The 20,862-nt window shown below is 37.4% G+C and overlaps 2 protein-coding genes across 9 annotated transcripts in view; one reads left to right on the top strand and one right to left on the bottom strand.

Moving 5' to 3' along the window:
* tmem144b (transmembrane protein 144b) overlaps positions 1–4,101 on the bottom strand; it is a gene marked incomplete at its 3' end in the record, with an annotated part of 6,325 nt that extends 2,224 nt beyond the window's left edge. Inside the window, 12 exon segments of the mRNA XM_079631047.1 lie at positions 72–169; positions 398–482; positions 484–519; positions 645–650; positions 653–764; positions 1,258–1,331; positions 1,452–1,533; positions 2,061–2,141; positions 3,187–3,286; positions 3,358–3,480; positions 3,558–3,683; positions 3,908–4,101. Coding sequence (XP_079487173.1) covers positions 72–169; positions 398–482; positions 484–519; positions 645–650; positions 653–764; positions 1,258–1,331; positions 1,452–1,533; positions 2,061–2,141; positions 3,187–3,286; positions 3,358–3,480; positions 3,558–3,683; positions 3,908–3,971 — 987 coding nt within the window. The 5' untranslated portion in view covers positions 3,972–4,101.
* Positions 4,102–4,135: 34 nt separating this feature from the next.
* LOC307007719 (alcohol dehydrogenase class-3-like) lies at positions 4,136–14,644 on the top strand. 8 transcript variants are annotated; one of them, XR_013799659.1, is made up of 11 exons: positions 4,136–4,371; positions 4,665–4,778; positions 5,111–5,212; positions 5,361–5,508; positions 7,123–7,210; positions 7,502–7,721; positions 7,807–8,067; positions 8,237–8,369; positions 8,489–8,627; positions 8,954–9,033; positions 11,253–11,328. XR_013799659.1 is itself a non-coding variant. In XM_079630005.1 (10 exons), the coding sequence occupies exons 1-10, from the start codon at positions 4,315–4,317 to the stop codon at positions 8,976–8,978; spliced, it is 1,287 nt and encodes a 428-aa protein (XP_079486131.1). In that variant the 5' UTR covers positions 4,136–4,314; the 3' UTR covers positions 8,979–9,457. The 8 variants fall into 8 exon arrangements, 4 of the variants coding, with proteins under 4 accessions (XP_079486131.1, XP_079486133.1, XP_079486134.1 ...); XR_013799660.1 differs by lacking the exon at positions 11,253–11,328 and adding an exon at positions 9,469–9,899; XR_013799661.1 differs by lacking the exon at positions 11,253–11,328 and adding an exon at positions 9,472–9,899.
* Positions 14,645–20,862: the final 6,218 nt, after the last annotated feature.

Consider the following 20,862-nt stretch of genomic DNA (forward strand, 5'->3'; position numbering starts at 1 on the left):
CACTGTCATTACTTACGATTTTCAATGCAAGGTGAATAAGAACATGAAAGATTTTTTTGTGCCATACTTACAGCATTAATTATAGGGAACGTGACCACTGCACTAAGGTAATAATTTGCCATAAGCCACGCATATGTGGCTAATCCCCACATCAAGCCACTCAGAAAACCTGCATGGAAGATTTTACATGAAGAATTAGAAACACGGGAACTAAATATTCAGTAGAAAGCGGAGGAATATTTTCAGGGCAATCGTGTCCAGTAGCTGACAGTAAACTTTACCGGTAACAATACAGTTGCTTTGCAATACTCCACAAATATGGTGGAGCTGTAAAGCAACACGGTCCCTTTCATCCAAGTTGAAATAAAGATGATGGAATGGAATACACATTAATTACCAGGTAAGATGGCTCTGGGATAGATCCGAGGCCTGTTCTTCATGACTGCGCAGTAAATAAGAAAATACACTGTGCTTGTGAGGAAAAATTCCACTGTAATGGGCAAAGCAGTAGTCCAATTTCTGTAACGGACAGAAAAACATGTTAGAATAGCCTATACAATGCTTTTTAACACCTTATTAAACTGTAAAAATAGCATTGATACTTAAACTACTTGTTCATACCATGCATGCATGCATATACATACCATTCTCAACTGGATCCAGTGAACACACTTGAATTGGATTTGGCATGAACTTTAATATAGAAAACAGGCACAAAAGAGCAGCCATAAAGGACACCTGAAAATATGGCCAAGATGCAGCCCCTGTAACAAAGAGAATATAATAGAAAATAAATATTACATAGATTTGATAGCCCGATCTCATCCCAAGGCGCCTATACTGACGCTTTTGACATAACATCTACTACATCCAACGCACATGGCACCCTTTAGCGTCAATATGAGACGCAGATCGATATGGGCTAGAAGGCGCATCCTAGCGGTCTAACCTTTACCCTACCCCAGACCCAACCATAACCGAACAAAGCTCTGTGCGTGTCATATTGAAGCTAAAGGGAGCCATGCGTTGGATGTAGACGAAATGTCAAACGTGTCAGTATATGACGCCCTAGGATGAGAAAGCGTTGGATATTAATCTTCTAGAGATTTTACAATATAATAGTATAAAGTGGAAAATGCCATAAATATAAAGTCACAAACTGTTTATACAGAAGCACAGAAAAAAGCCCTCAAACATCCCAGTACATAACAAAGAACACGAAATGTACTGGAACTAGGAAGCCCTACAGATACTCACAACACTCTTTTGCTCTTTGGTGAAATTGTGTCCACCCATGAATCACTGGGGTTTATGATGTCTTGATTCAACATCTATGTTGGAATACATGCACACAATGTCAGCAAAGATGTCTGTATCCAAAACAAAATACACCAAACAATATTCTACATAACATCCAAAAAGCTCTTATGTGGAAAAGCCCTATAACGTACCATATCATCAATCAACAAAGGCATGGAATCAGGAGATGTGCGTTTCTGAACATCACTTTTCACAAAGAAGAATATGATGGCACTGAAACAAAGGCAAGATTGTGTTATGAGAAAAAAAATAAACACTAATCCAGAGAGTTCTCCCTCACAATAAATAAAACACAAGGACGTTTTTATTCCATATCCCATAAAATCAGATGGAACTGTAGATCCAATACAACGTGACTTCAGGTCTTAGGAGGTTTATTCTGCCTTACACAATATATTGCATTTTCAATTTCAGAGAAACTTTTGAGCGAGTAAGACAGCAGCACTTTCATCTCAAAAGGATCTTTGTTAGGTGTAACTAAGTGAACTAGATTTTTTTTTGTGTGTGTGTGGGGGGGGGGATGGGGGTACTGTCTGTCCATATTAAAGAGGTGTGCCTGAAGCATTTCCTTTCCATTAGGATTTCTGAGGACTAAAAGCACCTTCTTAGTTGAATGAACAATGTTACTTTGTAAAATCATTAATAGCCAAAGAAACATCATCTATTACATTCCATTATTCCATTCCCTGCTAAGAAGGGAAATTTAAATCAAAACACATAAGCAATACATCTCCCATTACCTTAGCAGACAAAGGCCAGCTCCACAGTAATTGAGTATCGGTTTGGACACTTCCTCTGAATGCAGCCCAAACCAACCAAACCTAAAAAGGAATGACTAAAGAGGTAAGTTTACCCCTGTCTTCAATTACAAACAACATGGATAACACTTTACAATTAGCTCCCACTAGTTAACATCAGCTCATGCATTAACTAACATCAACTAAGAATGAGCAATACATGTGTTACAGTTCATCTTTCTTAATAAAAATACAACTGTTCACTGTTAGTTTGTGTTAGCTCAGGTCCATTAAATAGTCATGTACTAGTAAATGTTGAAATTTACATTAAGATTAGGCTAACAGATATTTTTTTAGTTCATGTTAAGTATTATAGAACCTTACAAATGGAACCTTATCGCTAAATGTTACCAAAACACACAGCTCTGTGTAAAACATTGTTTAAAAAAAAAGTTAAACCACGCAATACATTTATACTGAGAAAAAGTATGACTCTAAATTAAAAAAGACGTGAATAAACAATCAGATTACATCAGAAAGTGTTTCTTGACATTATACATTAAAAAAAGTCCAATTATCTGACAAACTACTTAACATTACATATTTAGAAATTATTTGACAAGCTACATCAAGTAAACATTCCCCACAGTATTTTTTCAGCTTGTCTCACTTCACTTGTGGACTGCTTAACTTAGCTTGTCAACTAGCTCAAACTGCATTAATGCCCGGGCTGCGTTTCCCCGAAAGCATTGCGAGTCCAAGTTGATCATGGAGACGATAGTCCTTATTCAGAGCAGCGACGTGTAAAAGTGAGGCGGTGAGGGGATAGACTTACTGTTTTTAGTGGCATCCGCTGTAAAACGCTGAATAAAGCTCCTATATCACTTATTTTCCACAACTCATATTTAATGGAGTTATTTTTTTTGTCTACTGAAATTTATCTATCCCTCACAGATGGCCCTGCTGTGAATAAGGTCTATTGCCACCAATGTTCTCTACGATCAACTGGCTCACAATGCTTTTGGGAAACGCAACCCTGGACCAGCATATAAATCAATGCCCCAAAGTTTAACATCAGGAAGTGCAATACATCCCCAAGTCCCTTCTGTCAAACATCAAGCCAGCTCACCTTGAGCTTGCCCATCCAATTAGCAATCCACTAGATCCCCAAAGCAAAATTCCAAGACCAAGGCCAATAAACTTCACAACTGGGACAGCGGTTATATTTCCTAAGAGGTAAATCTGTTATAAATGACATCTATGTATATTAAACACGTTTATTCGCTCACATACACTTTACCAGTTGCCCAAAGTGCTCCTCCAAGCATAGCTGCAGGGTGAACTCTTGAGCGGTGAAACAATGTGTCAGCAACCAGTCCAACACACCAAATAGCTGAACTGCAAATCCACTGGAAAAACATTCCTGTAAAGGCAGCAGATTTTGAAGCAAGGTTGGTCAAATGTTAGTATGGCATGTAAAAGTACAGTTGAACACCTCACCATCGCCGGTATCTATCGTTTTAACAGGAACAAAGTAACTTCCATACAACAGCACTGCAAACGCACAGGCCACAAAGCCATAGGTGGCGTCTGTACTGTTGGCTTCATTAGAGGAGCGAGGGGGCTCTAGGTATAAAACAAAACTAAAGGTTGACAACACACTTGTGGCATATGCTAAAAATAATAATAATAGACTATTCAAAAAATATGAACTGTCTACAACTGTCGACTTTCCAAGCACAGCCGTTTCCAAACCCACACTCCCAGAGGTGATAAAAAGGCATGTTTTCAGTCAAAGACATTGACCAATTAAAAATGTGTACTTTTTAAATATGTAATATTTAATCTACCTTCAGCTGATAATGTGCTGCAACATCTTACAACAAAAAGCACAATTACAGCTAGTAAAGCCATAAGTCTCTTTTTCCCCTCACTCTAGGTAAGCACTGCATTTGTTGTTGTGGTAGTTGAGTCAAGTGGATTGTCGTAAACCAGGTGTCATTAATTGGCCCCACTGTCCCGCCCTATAACGTAACCATTGGGCTATTAGGGAGTTGTGGGGAGGTACTTACCATTTAGGCTACCGTAATTTTTTTCATATATAAAAAGTTAAAGGCAACTAAGGCTCATTCTGTCTAACATTTTGTGTTCCAAAGAGGAAAGAAAGTCATCCGGGTTTTGGAACTAATGGTGATTTTTGTTGTTGTTGTTTTGTTTTTTGCTTTAAATGAACATAGCTCCTAAACAGCTCCACTAGATGGAGATCACGTTCCAACTTGTTTTGATTCCGCAACCGTTGCGCAGAAGAAAGACGGTAAGCCAATCATAGATGTCTGGCCCAAATTCGGAATACGCAAAGCAGAAAACAAGTGCTAACAACAATAACAACAACATTCTCTTGAACACCGATAAAAGCAGTAGTCATTGAGTGAGTTAAGAGTAGCTATTAGTAACATGCATCTCCTGCGCTGAATGTCTTTTTGAATGTTAAAATGTTATGTTTATATGCTGAATTGTACAGTAGCGTACTAGAATTAGGAGGCAGGGAAAAATTCTTGACAGGAATAACTTTTTTGTATAAGTTAATCATCAATGGTTTTGTTTCAGCGTTTTAATTGTCATAAATGTTCGGTTTCTGCAACGTTGTCTATAACATTGAAGACCACAGTGGAAAGATTCACTTTATCGAAGTGTGTGGTTGCCATGGAAACTGAGGGTAAGGTAAGGACATACGAGGACATTAATAGACTAACGTTATCATATTTACAGACACTACCTTTCAAAAGTTTGGGGTCGGTAAGATTTTTTTATTTTTTTGAAAAGATTCAACCAAGGCAGCAGTTATTCAATCAGATAGAAACGGTAAAAACAGTAGTGTTAAATATTGTTACAATTTTAAACAACTAACGTTACTTCAGAAATCATTCTAATATGCTGATTTTGTGCTCAAAACATCTTATTATTTTCAATGTTGGAATTGTGTGGAAACCATGATAATTAATAAGGATTCTTTGATGAATAACATTTAATAAAATGTATATATGTATCCTAAGGTGATCAAGTGCAAGGCAGCAGTGGCCTGGGAACCAGGGAAAACACTCTCCATTGAGGAAGTGGAGGTTTCCCCTCCCAAAGCACATGAAGTACGAATTAAGGTAGCTTTGTTATATTCTTCATGCTAGGCTAGGCCTACATATAGTATAAATGTAGACTTTTTCTTAATCTTACATTTTTATTGTGCTTTTAAGGGACCAAGTATTATTGTATTTTACTGAGCAAAGACTCTTCATCAATCCTTGTCAGATAGCAGCATCTGGGGTGTGTCACTCAGATTGGGCTTACCTGTACGATGATGCTAAAATGAAGCCACGGCCTTTTCCTTTAATCCTGGGACATGAAGGAGCTGGAACAGTGGAGAGTGTTGGTCCAGGAGTTACAAAGGTGTCTAAAGGTAAACAAAAAAATCAATCATAAACACTTGATCATAATATTTTTACTTCTAACAAGATATGAAATGTTTATAAATGGAAATGGATTTCTCTTTTCTCAATTACATAATCTTAAAGTTTTTCTCAGTCGCTTTGGTTCATTTCTTGAATCTTCCTTAGATAGTTCAACCAAAAATAAAAATTCTGTCATCATTAACTCACCCTCATGTTGTTCCAAAATTGTATGAATTTATTTCCTCTGCTAAACCCAAAAGAAGATATTTGAAAGAATATGGGCAATCAAACAGGATTGGCCATATCCATTGACTTCCATAATATGGAGAGAAAAAAATACTATGGAGGTCCATCAACTCTTTGGTTGCCGACATTCTTTAAAATATCTTCTTTTGTGTTCAGCAGAAGAAAGAAATTCATACAAGTTTGGAACAACTTTAGGGTGTGTAAATGATGACATAATGTTCATTTTTAGGTGAACTATCCCTTTAAGATTTACAAATCAGTAAGTTTATTTCTCAAAACAATTCGTACAATCCGCACCACACAATGGATTACCTGCAAAAGCCTTTAACTTGCTCAAAATCCTTAGTTCATCTGTCAAAAGTAAGTATTATTATATTTGCCAATGTCAATGAACATATCAGTGCCATCAAAATGACAAGTCCTTGTTTCATTGTTTATAAAACAATATTCTTAGTCATGTTGTCAATATAACAGCGTACTCTGTCAGTATTTTCAGATGTATGGCTATAATTTTGATGACTGATTGAAAATGCACAAGACCGCACTTTCTGTATGGCATATATACATTTTGACAGTACAAACTGACACATTACTGTATATGGGATATTGATGGTAAGAGATGACTGGATTCACAGTGACACTTTTACTGTTCAAAATTACAGTACAATGTCATTGCGATATAAAGAATAGGACAAGACAATATATATATATATATATTTACACACACACATACTGTATACTTGTATGTGTGTTTGTGTTATATTATTTTATGTACAAAAATAACTTGTGTTTACAGCTATTTTAGAGAACTGGTTGATAATTGATTGATCAATCCCTTTATATTTACCTTCAGTAATGAAATTCAAAATTCTCCTCCACAATTTGTCAATTCAGGACACGTACAAAAAAAAGTATAATATAAATGTATAGAAAATATGCTTGACAGTTCATGAAACTAGTTCAAACATTTTGCATTTAATGACTTATGCAATGAACTAATGCCTATATTTTTTGAGGGGTAGCCTAAGACTATTCAACAGGGAACCAGTATAAAACATTTTAAGCAACAAGACATAAGCAATTGATAATGTAAACCGCAGACAACTGTACATAATCAATCGCATGAATGTACCAAAGCATTTGCAATTTGTTCAAAAGAAATAAAAATTGCTTCAATGATGTGCACAAGTGACTAGATGATGTGGAGGCTGAACAAGTAGTTTTGATAATTTCAGTTATGATCTGAGAAATGCGACTGAGAAAAACTGCAATCACTAAAATTTTGATACATGAGTATAGAAGTGTGTAAAACAAAGGTTTGTACTGTGTGTTTATATATATATATATTAACATTATCATGTACCATGTGTCTGCAGGAGATCATGTCATTCCTCTGTTCCTGCCACAGTGTGGACAATGTGAATGCTGTCTGAGTCCAAAGACAAACTTCTGCACCAAAAACTGGTTAGGAGAATAAAAGAAAAACATTGTTGTCTGGGGCTAACATTTGCTTTTAAATAGAGATTGACTTTAGTTTGTTAGCATTTCAGTTTTATTTGGAATGATCATTCAATATGATTAAATAGGATTTTTTTATTTGATTTATTTAATATGATTGAGTGTTATTAATTAAAAAAAAGGTTATTCAAGAAGATTTTTTTCTTAATATTCCATGTTGCTAATGTTATGTAAAATCCCTTATATCCTTTTTATAATTTCTTTCTGATACATTTTTTTTTTCTTTCTGCCTCTTAGGGAGCAGACTCAGCAGTGTGTTCTTGCTGATGGCACTAGCAGGATCTCCTGTAAGAATCAGCAGGTCCATCAGTTTATTGGTATCAGCACCTTCTCTGAGTATACCGTTGTGCCAGAGGACAACGTCACCAAGATTCACCCAGACGCTCCGCTGGACAAAGTCTGTCTGCTGGGCTGTGGAGTGTCTACAGGATATGGGGCAGCAGTGAACACAGCCAATGTGTGTGTGATTTCTACTGGCATAATCTCAAAAATAACATCCCACTAGCTTGTACCGTGTCATAGTTGGGCATTGTCTTTCCCAGGTAGAATCTGGCTCTACATGTGCAGTGTTTGGTTTGGGAGCTGTCGGACTGGCAGCGGTCATGGGATGCAAGGCGGCCGGTGCCACCAGGATCATCGCCGTTGACATCAACCCAGACAAGTTTGAGATCGCCAAAACTTTTGGAGCCACTGAGTTTGTGAACCCTAAAGACCACAATAAACCCATTCAGGAGGTGCTGAGGGAGCTGACGAATGGTGGCGTTGACTTTGCTATTGAGTGTGTGGGGAACGTGGGAGTCATGGTAAGTTCCAATAACCAATGTGTATTATTATTCCAATAACTGGAATTTTTTCAAAGATGCTTATAGTAACAACATTGAAGTTAGAACAAGTCAATTTGCTATGTAGAAGAAAATAATTTACTGAATGTGTCTTGTGGTTACTTGAACTAATACAGTTTCCTCTGACCAGAGGGCTGCTGTGGAAGCATGCAGTCCCGCAGGGGGGATCTGTGTGATCGTGGGTTGGATTGAGGTGGAGGACCTTTCTCTGTCCCCCCTGGATATCCTGCTAGGAAGAACTCTGAAAGGCACTTATTTTGGAGGTAAATGCCATGATTGCCCCATGGCAATTTTTCCTGTATTTAGAGAAGTGTGAGCTGTTTGGATGGTAAATGTGAAAAATGAATACTAATTATAAAGTAATTACTCTTCTGATTGACAGGTTGGAAGAGTGTTGAGGCGGTGCCCAGACTGGTTCTAGATTATATGAGTGGGAAGCTTCTGCTGGATGAGTTTGTGACACATAGACTGACTCTAGATCAGATTAACCAGGCCTTTGATCTTATGATCAGTGGAAAAAGGTCAGTTGTACGGTATTCACATCTACTAATATACACAATCATGGATTTGTTTTTGTGACGAAAAGCACCAGAAAATGTTGCTTTTCTTATATGCCTATTTACTGTAATGTTCAGAATGTTCATATAGGCTATTGTATAAAAGGAAGTTGGAGAGAAAATAAATTTTGATTACAAATTATGAGATAAAAAAAAACATACATGGATGAATCTCTACAATATTTATGTATATATATTGTATCAGTGAAGATAATATTGTTTCAGGTCTATGGATGAAATGCAAAATATATATATTTTAAACGTCTTGGATATCTTTCTCTCTTTCTCAGTATTCGGACAGTGATTGAGATGTGACATGCAGGAGATTCCCAATATCCTTTAAACAGAACACATGATATCAGTGCTTTAGGTGGGTTCCTCTTCTACCTCTTTAAAAGCCATGCACCATCCAAATGAAAGGCTAATTCAAAGTGTGTAGTGAAAGTGAAAAGTTTAAGAAATTATATTTGCTGTTATGTTGACAGTTTACTGCCATTATAAAACACTGTGTTGTAATATGTACACAGGAAAAGAGAGAGAGGCCTATGTTTAGACCACGATAATCTATTGTATCTGCTAATCCAAAGGTCCCTTTTCATTTCCTGTATGCAGTAGCTATAGCACAGGTGCACTTATATAAAGGTATGGGAAAGGAAAAGTCATATTCACTGAACAGGGCATTGTTTGTTCTTTGTTTATATTCTCAAGGAGAATACAAGGAACATGTCTGTTATGATCAGAAACTGTTCCACACAATAAAGCCAAATCTGTTGAATTTGATTCGTTTGTATCTTCTCTCTATTAGCAGTAGATGGCATGCTTGCACTGCCTTTGAACCTTGTTTACTTGTTCTCATCTCTCATTTCTTGTGCACTGTATAGAGAAGTAAGTATCCCTGCTTTCTGTGTGCCTTCAGACTGCTTTTGGCTAATATTTGTTGAATATTTATTAGTTCTTGTTTATATTCCACACATCCACAAGAGTTGCTAGTTTCCATGGGGCTTCATTTGATACTGATCACAATCAAACTTATTTTGCTTTTGCCCCTGTTGGGAAGAGGAAGGCTGACCCATAGTTATCTGTGGGTTATCCAATCACATGCAGGCAGCAGCTTGTTCAGCTGCTGGATTGGTCAATCATCCAGTAACATATGCTTTGAATAATCGTATAGCAGCTGTGCACTGGTACAAAGTACACTAGTAGCAGCAGATCCTCTCCCGAGCCCTGACAAAAACAGCTCTGAATGTAAGTTATTAATAGAATGCAAACATATGCTGTAAATCTGTGCATGCATTCATCTGCTTTATTGAATGTGTTTTAAATATGGTAAACTACTCAGAACTACTTTATAGCCTTGAGGGATATCACAATCCTCCTCAATGTGAATGAATTCGAAACATATTTACTATAGCGTCAGTACAATAATATTAGGCAATGATTTGTTCTTGAACTGTTTTTTAAGGTAAAGTGAAGGGTTTTTTAATGAAAAGAAATGTGTATGGTTTTCTAAAAACATTCAAAACCTCATTCTGCTATGAAAAGGGTTGCATGGTTTGTAATGTAAAACAAGAATGCAGTGACATATGATATAGTGCACTTTCATACTTCCTTATTGCTACACCACACAAGGGTGAGAAACACACATGCCACCATATATGCAACCTCATGCCTGTGTGCAGATATAAATATTAGTTAAATATCTAGGCTTTAGCTAATGTATGATATGGTTCATAAAGGTAAATCATGACCGCATGTTTAATGATGATAATCCATCAGAATAGCTTTAAAGTGATGCACTTTACATGCAACCTACTGCCCCCTTTCATCTAACATGTTAAGCTAAAGTGGGGTAGTACTTAAAATATGCCATCACAACATTTTAAAATTTTGCAACAATACATTCATTTTCATATTAGTACTCAAAATTATCATTTAAAAAACACAATATAAAATTTGTATGATTGTGATATATATATAGTGATTGTTCTATTTTTTAAAATACTACTTTGAAAAGGGTTGCATGCATCATTTGTTAATGCATTTATGACTATAATTGAGGAGGGGAGCAAACTTTTTGTTCCTTGTCTGTCTGTACATCAATAAACAATTAACCTGACAACTGCAGGAAATTGATGGGTGCATTGGAAAAATATTAAGAGATAGCCAAAAATGATATATAAAAAAAAATCCCTCACTCTTTATGTACTTGCAAATATATAAAAATATAAAAAAAAATACTTTATTAAGCACAACGTATCAGGTCCCATGTCCTTCATCGGGCATACACAAACAAACAATTACAAGATGATCCAATTTAAAATCTATATCTGTAACATCACATAAAAAATATTACATTTTACATAAATGCATACATAGAAAATACAAATACCATTATTTTATAACATTACATTAAATAACGCATTCTTTAAACCCATTGGTGATAAAGTCTGAAGGTTAATAATACAGAATAGCTCCCGTCTCTGTAAAATCATTTATTGCCCCCTCTTAGTCAGCTTGTACAAAAAGAAAGAAAGAAAGAAAAAATGTTTTAACACGTTCAAGCTTTAATTGTCATTCCTGTTCTTTTAGGAGACTGTTTATTGACAACTTTGGAAACGATTCATTGTATTAAAAGTGTGGTTATCATGGAAACTGAGGGCAAGGTAAGGACACGGGAAAGAAAATCATCACATAGTTGTCATCAAAAAATGATGTTGTTTTTAAGACTGTGAAATGAATCACATTAAGATTTCAGTTTTTTATTTATTTATATAAGGTGATCAAGTGCAAGGCAGCAGTGGCCTGGGAACCAGGGAAAGCACTCTCCATCGAGGAAGTGGAGGTTGCCCCTCCCAAAGCACATGAAGTACGAATTAAGGTATGTCCATTACACTTCATTAACCCAGTCTGTATGTAATCTGTTTACATACAACACATGTATGTAGTCTTGCATAAAGATGCAATTGTGATGTATCAATAGCCAGGCACTATTTATGTATCAGACGAATGACTTTCAATTGACCCATGTCAGATAATAGCATCTGGAGTATGCCACACAGACTGGACTTTCCTGTATGAGGTTGGTAAAACTATGAATCCCCAGCCCTTTCCTTTGGTCTTGGGACATGAGGGGGCAGGAGTGGTGGAGAGTGTCGGTCCAGGCGTCACAAAGATGTCCAAAGGTAAATCCATCAAAGAGGCTTTTTTTGTGTTAACTTTCAATAATAAACTTCTGCCAAACTATTGATATAATTTTTGTAAGTATAGACACAAATATATGTTAAAATATAATTTGCATTGATATATTCTTTATTTAAAATGTAACTGACAGTGATAACTTTGTAATATTTACATACTGAATTGTAATTTGTTTTTTGTTTTTTGGTCCTGAAATCATCCTTTATTACAAAATGTAACAAAAGTATGAATAAAGAGCAAATAAATAGATTAGTAGTGATACAAAATATTTTTGTTAAAATAAAAGGCATGTAAATAAATCTGCTTTATAGTTTTTTACAATTTTGCTTTAACTTTAAAACTGCATTCTACCATTTATCTACAGGAGATAAAGTTATTACTCTAGTCGTGCCACAGTGTGGAAAATGTGAACGCTGCGTGAGCCCAAAGACAAACCTCTGCACCAAAAACTGGTGCGTTATCGTGACTGAGTGATGTTTGTCTTTTTTTTTTAAGTTCTCGTAAACTCATTGACTAGATTTATGAGGTGGATGATCAACTAAATTAGTTGCATTCAGAATCTCTTTATTTCCTAGGGAGCAAACTCAGCAGTGTGTTCTTGCTGATGGCACTAGCAGGATCTCCTGTAAGAATCAGCAGGTCCATCAGTTTATTGGTATCAGCACCTTCTCTGAATATACCGTTGTGCCAGAGGACAACGTCACCAAGATTCACCCAGACGCTCCGCTGGACAAAGTCTGTCTGCTGGGCTGTGGAGTGTCTACAGGATATGGGGCAGCAGTGAACACAGCCAATGTGTGTGTGATTTCTACTGGCATAATCTCAAAAATAACATCCCACTAGCTTGTACCGTGTCATAGTTGGGCATTGTCTTTCCCAGGTAGAATCTGGCTCTACATGTGCAGTGTTTGGTTTGGGAGCTGTCGGACTGGCAGCGGTCATGGGATGCAAGGCTGCCGGTGCCACCAGGATCATCGCCGTTGACATCAACCCAGACAAGTTTGAGATCGCCAAGACTTTTGGAGCCACTGAGTTTGTGAACCCTAAAGACCACAATAAACCCATTCAGGAGGTGCTGAGGGAGCTGACGAATGGTGGCGTTGACTTTGCTATTGAGTGTGTGGGGAACGTGGGTGTTATGGTAAGTTAATTGGTTTACACCAATAATAATAACTATAAAGATAACGATAACTGTATTAACGTTTACACCAACGCACAATAACTTTGTTTATGATAAGCACGCTGCAGTTTTGTCGTCTGCCGCTTTAAATGCTCTAGCTCTTTAAAGTAGGATGGATTCTGATTGGCTGTCAATGTTTTTATCATTCATTAGCAGTGAAAATATCCCAAGTGTGAGTATCTGCAGGTTGGTGTAATGGGAGGAAAGGTCTTTACAATTGGTCGTGAAAGCTGCCTGTTGGGGTGTGGGGTAGGGTTAGGGGTTAGTTTCTTTTGTACCTTTCTGAACCTTTTGGAGCTCCCATTACTCCGACCTCCAGTTATCTCTGTCTCAAAAAATAGCTCTGAAATTGATTCTAATATCGTTCCTCTGTGCCGTTTTTGTTAAAGTTGCGGTGTGGACTCTCTGCTATTCTTTTACATTTACAATGATTTGTAAAGCTTTATCTTTTATCGTTATATAGCTTTTTCATTTTTAGGAATACTTTTATGGTCAAACAGATCTATTTCCTATTGCAAACCACATAGTCATAGAAAAACATCATGTAAACTAATGAATCTTATCGTACAATCAGAGGTCTGCTATGGAAGCGTGCAGTCCTGCAGGGGGAGTCTGTGTGATGGTGGGCTGGACCCGGACGGGGGAGCTAACTCTGGTCTCTGAGGATATTCTGCTTGGAAAAACTCTGAAAGGCTCCTATTTTGGTGGTAAAAGCATGCCTGATCAATTATAATATCACTCATGGCCGTGTTCTGATTGTGTATGTTGCAGGTGCAGCACCAGTTTGATGTGATATGGAGATAGGTCTAATCATTTAACAGTCCTCACTTGTTTTATTATTTATTAGAGTAATGTGAGTTGCTTGGGTGGAAGACACCCAGAAAAATGTAATGTTCTTCCTATCTGATTGACAGGTTGGAAGAGTGTTGAGGCGGTGCCCAAGTTGGTGCAGGATTATATGAGTGGGAAACTTCTGCTGGATGAGTTTGTGACACACAATCTGCCTTTAGATCAGGTTAACCATGCCTTCGATCTCATGATTACTGGAAAAAGGTTAGTTCTGTGAACCTACTAATGATCTTGTTTCATTTAGCATATACGACACACAGAAATCTTTACATCGACTAATAATTATATATATATATATATATATATATATATATATATATATGTGTGTATATATATACACTAAATACACTAATATACACTTTCTCTTTTTCAGTATTCGTACAGTGATCCATATGTGAAATGAAGGAAGCGTCCTGTCTTCCTCAAACAGAACCGTGTTTATATTCTGTTCGGACATTACATCCAGGGAAGAAGAATCAATGTTGTCAAATGCTATGCAATAATCCAATTAAACTGCACAGATCTCCACAGTTCAGATCTCATTGGCCCTGAATCCTGTTCAACATAATTATGCAGTAGTAAACATTAAAAATGGTCACATCACACAGCAGTTTCATTCAGTATGGTTTCATATGTACTGCCGAGAGAAGCTTTATTTCAGATTTAAAAATATAAATAAATAATTATATTCTCAAGGAATGAACATTGAGTCACAATGTTACTGTATCACACAATAAAGCTTGACTTGAATTTGATTTGGTTGTACATTTTCTCTTTTACCAGTAGATGGCAATCTTGTACTACAAAACATCCCTGTTCACTCCTTTTGTCTTTCTTTTGTGTGCTGTCTGAATTAAGACAAAGTTTCTTCAGTTTGACTCTAACCTGTATTTCATTTCAGGCTTGGCTGAATATCCATGTTCTTGTGTTTATGTTCCACATCATTACAGAGCAAACCACCAGGACTCCATTCTTTTAAATATGTATTACTTCCCTTTGAAACCACTATCCACCAGTTATCATCCTCATCTACAATAATATTATCATCTGAGCCTTCATTGTCTCCAAGTAGGACATGCTGTGTGAGAGAAGCCTCTAGAAAAACAGAAATAATTTTGTCATAGGCAGATGGATGGGTGCGTGTCACTAGGGGTTGGGGAAACATGCAGCTGATCATGGGTTGCATTTTGACCTTGGTAATATTATATATTGATTTAATATAGCATGCTCTTGAGGGTTAGAATAGCAGTTGTGGCCTGTCAGAATGAGAGACAAAGGGCTGGCTGGGGAAGGCCTCTCCATGATGAACTGGGATGGCTGTCCAGGAATAAATTGTAGTTCCATTCAGATCAAATGAATACTCTTGGCAGATCCCCCTCCCCCTTTTCCATCTTTGCGTAAAATGGAAAAATGAAGCAAAGTCTCTCCCTCGCGCTTACCCCACCCCCTGCCAAATTGTGCAATCAATCAGAGATTGAGATTCAAAGCTGTGACTCTTGCTCTTTGAAACTGAGAAAGATCACTAAAAAATGGAGACATCAAAAGATAGAAGACAAGTAGCGACAGGTGCTTGTTCAGTGCGCTCTTTGTAAATGCAGGGCATTTTGTAGGGGATAAATTTACAAAGTCCCATTAGGTTATATTGGACCATTCAGACTGCATCCCTTTAGTTAGCAGGAGCGCTAAAAGTAGCACACATCTTAGTTTGAGCTGTAGCATCAGTATTTTTTAAAATCACAGGAAAGCTATTTTTTTTATAACGCATTGTAAAGTCATTTAGCTTGGCAATGTTTCATCTGTAAAAACATGCATGTAGTGTCGATTGTTTAGAATCATAAAAAAGTGATGTCTGCTTTTACAGTGCATTACATGACTTTTAAATCAGTTTATTTAAACAAATCACTCAGAATTTAAGGTTGGATAAAACTGACTTAATTTTGTCCATCAGAAATTGATTGGATCATAGTGGTTTGCTATTGCTGTGATCTCATCATCACGTGGGAAAATTTCCCACCCTCGTGCAGGCAAACGCCATTGGATAAGAAGAGATGTTGCAAGAGGGAGTTTTGAATAAAGATTATGAGGACAGATGAGTGATATATATAAACTATATAGCCTATAGGACAATCATTTATTTCATGTTGACAATTATCTTTTCAAAACCTCAAACTAATTTAACAAATTGCTTTGCGCATACATACTTGCTCTTTTGAAACACTAGAAGCTAACTGAACACATAACAATGTTCAATGATACATTATGTTCTACAAAACATTGCCATTGCCTTGTTCTCTAGTACTTTTAGAGACGGTAAGAACTTTGGTAAGATGGTAAGAAGTTCTACTCTCTTTTATCAATGTTTTCTATGTGAAGCAGGCTATTTCGAAAGAGTTATTTCACAATTCTGAATCATCAAAGTTACGTTTGAGAGTTTGAATCGTTCTAAGAACTTCCAGCGTATGCTAATAGGCCCACTCGACTGATATACTACATAGGCTGTAATGTTTTCCCAAAGTGTCTGCTAAATGAACAAATGTATTTTATTTAAATTAAAAGTTTATATTTTACCTCGAATATGATTCCATTGCCAATTTAAATGTCACTTGTCTATCACAAATGTGGTGACCTTTGATTGAGCTGTTTGTTTTTCATCAACGTGATTGACATATAAATAGAAGGTAAAGTCAAATACAGCAATGGAGTATCAGATTCTAATGAAGAATAACGATTTGTCCTGTGTGCTTACCATGACAGATATGAGACATATTCCTCTCACGAGCTTGGTCCAGGCAAATATCAGGCATTTACCCTGCCAAATGTGTAGTCAGCACCGTGCATCATTCCGACAGGCACGACAGCCTCATAAGGAAAATTGACAAACAACGGAAATGCCAGCATAGGTAAATATTGCTGAGCAAATATAGCTTGGAAGAGAAAAAATGTCAAAGGGGCTGAGTTGCCTTCCTCAATATTTAGATGTGGATCAAAAGATTTCTCCCTTAATTATTATATTTAATGTGTGCAAGGGTGTTCAAATGTGTGTGGGGGTGCCCCTGTGTGTTTAAATGTGTGACACTGCTAGGTGAAGGTGCTGTTGATGAAAGTGCAAAACAGCCTTGGTCACTATGCAATGATGTGAGCGGATCTTCCCGTTAAAAGATAATACGAGCCAATTTTTTCATGTTTTTGCCAATATAATATCTCTATAATTTCGTCTGAAAGCCATAAGGATGAAAAACCTTCCTGTACAAGAAATGCCATTCATCGGAAACATGAATTTGTAAACTTTTCTGTTAACCAAATTGTTAGACACATAGGTGGCCCAGTTGCTGAAGAAGAGATGACAAACTGGTTGGACCATGTAGGATCTGGGTCAGGATCTACCGAGCGTGACTGTGAAAGACTGAGAGACAAATTGATTTGATCTGAATGCAATAAAAACACACTTGTAATGCTTTTGAAATGTAAACGTCTCTATGTCAGTTCACTTTGTAATTGCAGTGATTTATGTGCGCAGGTAAATCAAGATTTGTCAAGATGAAGACTTTGTCAGATGGAATTCCTCTCATGTGGAAATGCAAGTGAACAAATAAAACGTCATTGTGACCTGTGCAAGTATGAACAACTGAGTCAAGATTCATTATAAATGAATGTCTACTTGAAAGTTTGTTTGAAGTTGTAACTGTGGTGGTGAGGCATAAAATGCAGTTTTGGTTGTCTGTATTCTTCGGCATTTCTTTGCTTTGAGAGGTGTGCTTCTTTTAGGTTTCCTTTCGTGTGCTTCTCAGAGCTCAAAGGGTTTGGCAGAGAACATGAACAAACACAGCCTCTGGATTGTCTTAATTGATGGTACACTCAAGCTTCAGTGGCAATGATAACTTTAAAACAAGTACCTGAGACAGAGAGACAGACAGCACACACACACACAGAAAGACAGAGAGAGAGTTCAGAGAAAAAGACAGTGGCCTAGTTTAGATGAACACAAAGCCCAAACTGCCATGGAAGAATGCGTCCCTAAGTCGGTGAAAGACCACCCTGGTAGAAGCCCTGTTTTAGCAGTAAATCCGGGCCATTAGTGTTAATGCCAGCCAATGCCTCAGACATCCCCAGCCTAAAGCTCAACACAGCAAACCCGGATCCAGTGACACAGTCCTGGCTGCTCTAGCAAGGGAAACCCCTTATCAAACGTGGCTGGAAGGGTTAGGAGAGGTCAGCAATACTGGAGCCGCACACCTGCACTACAGCGGATCTCTGCGTTTGAAGTTGGTTGACACTGGATTAGCATAGCCTGTTGGGGATTTTTAAGGGAGTAAATAATAATTATTTGACTGGTAAAACGACTACTTTATTTAATAAAACGATCCTCTCATGCCAGTGGAGTTGTAATATTATGAAAAAAGCAGCGTAGGGGAGAAACTTTGAAACTTTAATGGTAACACATTACAGTTAGTTTCAATTCAACTTTAATGTATTAGGCACCATGAACTAACAATGAACACTTTATAGCTTTTAATATTCTTGGTTAATGTTAATTACATTACATAAACTACTGTTCAAAAGTTTTTGGTCAGTAAGATTTGAATTAAAGATACAATATGTAAAAAAAAATTGCCGCTAGGGGTCGCTAACCTCTTACAATAACAAAGGCGTAGGTTTATGACGCAGTGATAAGCTGAATGATGGGACTTGCTGTCAAGCTGATGGATCTAATAATGTTTATGGATGAGTGACAACATTCATGTTTTTTAACATTACAGTGGTATGAAGCAGGTAGCGATTGCTAAGAGACAGATTTCAGCGCCACACGCGAGTCCCGCGGATATAAACGAATAAGGAGATTTCATTCTACCGAACTACCCGCAAGTGCTGAATTACTACTCACACAGGTCAGTTTATTAGACTAATTAAACTTGTGAGGTAACACAGCGCTGTTTCACTTGGTCTAACGTTACACTATTATACTAAACAGCATTTGAGCTATGTAGCATTTGTAACTATGTTTGAACAGCGTTTGAACTAAACTAGCAGTATTACCATAGACAGTATATGAGCCTGTCCCAAATGGCACCCTAAGCACTCGAGGTCTTCCTCTGAGTCCGCACTTTCGTGACTGAACACCGCTTTGACTGTCGGGAAGAAGTCTGCTGCGAAGTGCGCATCAGTGCGGGCTCGGCAAAAGTGTGCATCGATGGCGCAAATCGACCGCAGAGCGGGCGCTCGCGAGCACCCTTCTGAGAGCTAAAATGACAAATGGGACACCCTGCGGTCTCACGGACTTAACGGACACGCGCACGCGGCAGCCATTGTAAGTCCACAAGACCGAAAGTGCATATGAAATGTGCCATTTGGGACAGGGCCAATAAGGGGCATTACGAGCGGAAACCGAGGATAGCATTTTTTTCCGGGACGGACAATTGTTTAAAATTGGAATTTCCAATTATGAATTAAACATTCATTAAAGAATTCTGAAAAAATGTACCCTGGCTTTCACCAAAATATTAAGATGCACAACAGTTAACTGATAATAATTTAAAAATTATTCTTGAGCAATCAGTATTAGAAGGATTTCTGAAGAATCGTGTGATACTGAAGACTGCAATGATTGCTCACGATATTATTTAATAGGCTACTGTTTTTACTTAATATATATAATTATTTCCCCCTTCTAAATAAATGCAGTATTGGTGAGCATAATAGACTGAAAGAGACTTTCAAAAACATTACCCCTGACTCCAAACTTTTGAACAGAAGTGTAAAGAAATATTTTTTTTTTTACATTTCAGGTTGTGTAAATTAACATATATTATTTCATTTAATGTATCATGAACTATTCAAACCTGAAGCATTTCCAAAATTCTTTTTTGAAAACGTCAGCCTATTAAAATTGTAATGAAGATAGTAAGTTACTCCCCAACACTGGAGAAAAGGTTTGAGACAAGGTTTGTTTGGGATGGTTTTTCTAATGCTCATGTAGAGGATTTGAGGTCATGTTGTGTAATAGCTGTGAAGACACCCCCCCCCCCCCCCCACACACACACACACACACACAAACAAACACACACAACCGCCACCACCAAAATGGATGGTTAGTATCTGTGTCTAAGGAGCAATTATGTAATTGCAGTGTTAAGAAACACCGTCAGGTTTATAAATTGGAGGATGGGCCTCAACACCCATGATTCTCTACTTGTTTTGACTGCAATGAAACAAAGACTTGCCTTATTCAATTTTCATACGCAGATAAATATGGTTGTTGCAGTGTACCCAGAAGTGTTGCACAAAAGGACATGGGTGTGGAAGGATAAATAAAATTTGCAACACCACTCTCTGTCTACCTCCCACACAACAGAGATACAGACGACACAAGAGACATTTAGAATATATGCTGTCTGTTACCTTCAGCTAAGCCTGGCCTTAGGTTCAATAGCTCACTGGCTTAAATCTTACACCATATGCTGCTTGGAGATTTCCAATGGATTTGTCATTTTATCTGTTGATCTACAGATCCACGGCATCAAGAACTACCATCATTTCTATTTGACTGTAGAATAGAGCAGGCGAAGTCACATAATGGTTTTTAATGGAAGGTCACCTCATGTTTGAATGGAGTCGCAGTGTTACTTTGGCTAAAACCGGAGAAGAGCATTTATTGAATGTGAGCATTTACTTATGGGGGGAGGAATGTGTGTGTTTAAACCTCATACTGGGAGTGCTTTCGGAGGCTCTATCTATTTAGCAAATATCGAATGCTTTCCCCTCAGGTGGTCGGAAACCTTTCCCGCTTGTGCTTGCTTACACTTTAAAATCCCTAAGCGCAAATATAAGCAGCAGCAGATTTGCTTAATATCAACTCTGCCACAAAACACACACCCGTGAAATGTCACCATGGTCCCTAGGTACAAAGTCAAAATATAAGAAAGTCAAACAATCAGGGTGTGAGGCGTGTTTAAGTTCAGAAAGTGGGCCTACACG

Source organism: Phoxinus phoxinus, assembly GCF_949152265.1.
Source record: "Phoxinus phoxinus genome assembly, chromosome: 12".
Lineage (NCBI taxonomy): Eukaryota > Metazoa > Chordata > Actinopteri > Cypriniformes > Leuciscidae > Phoxinus > Phoxinus phoxinus.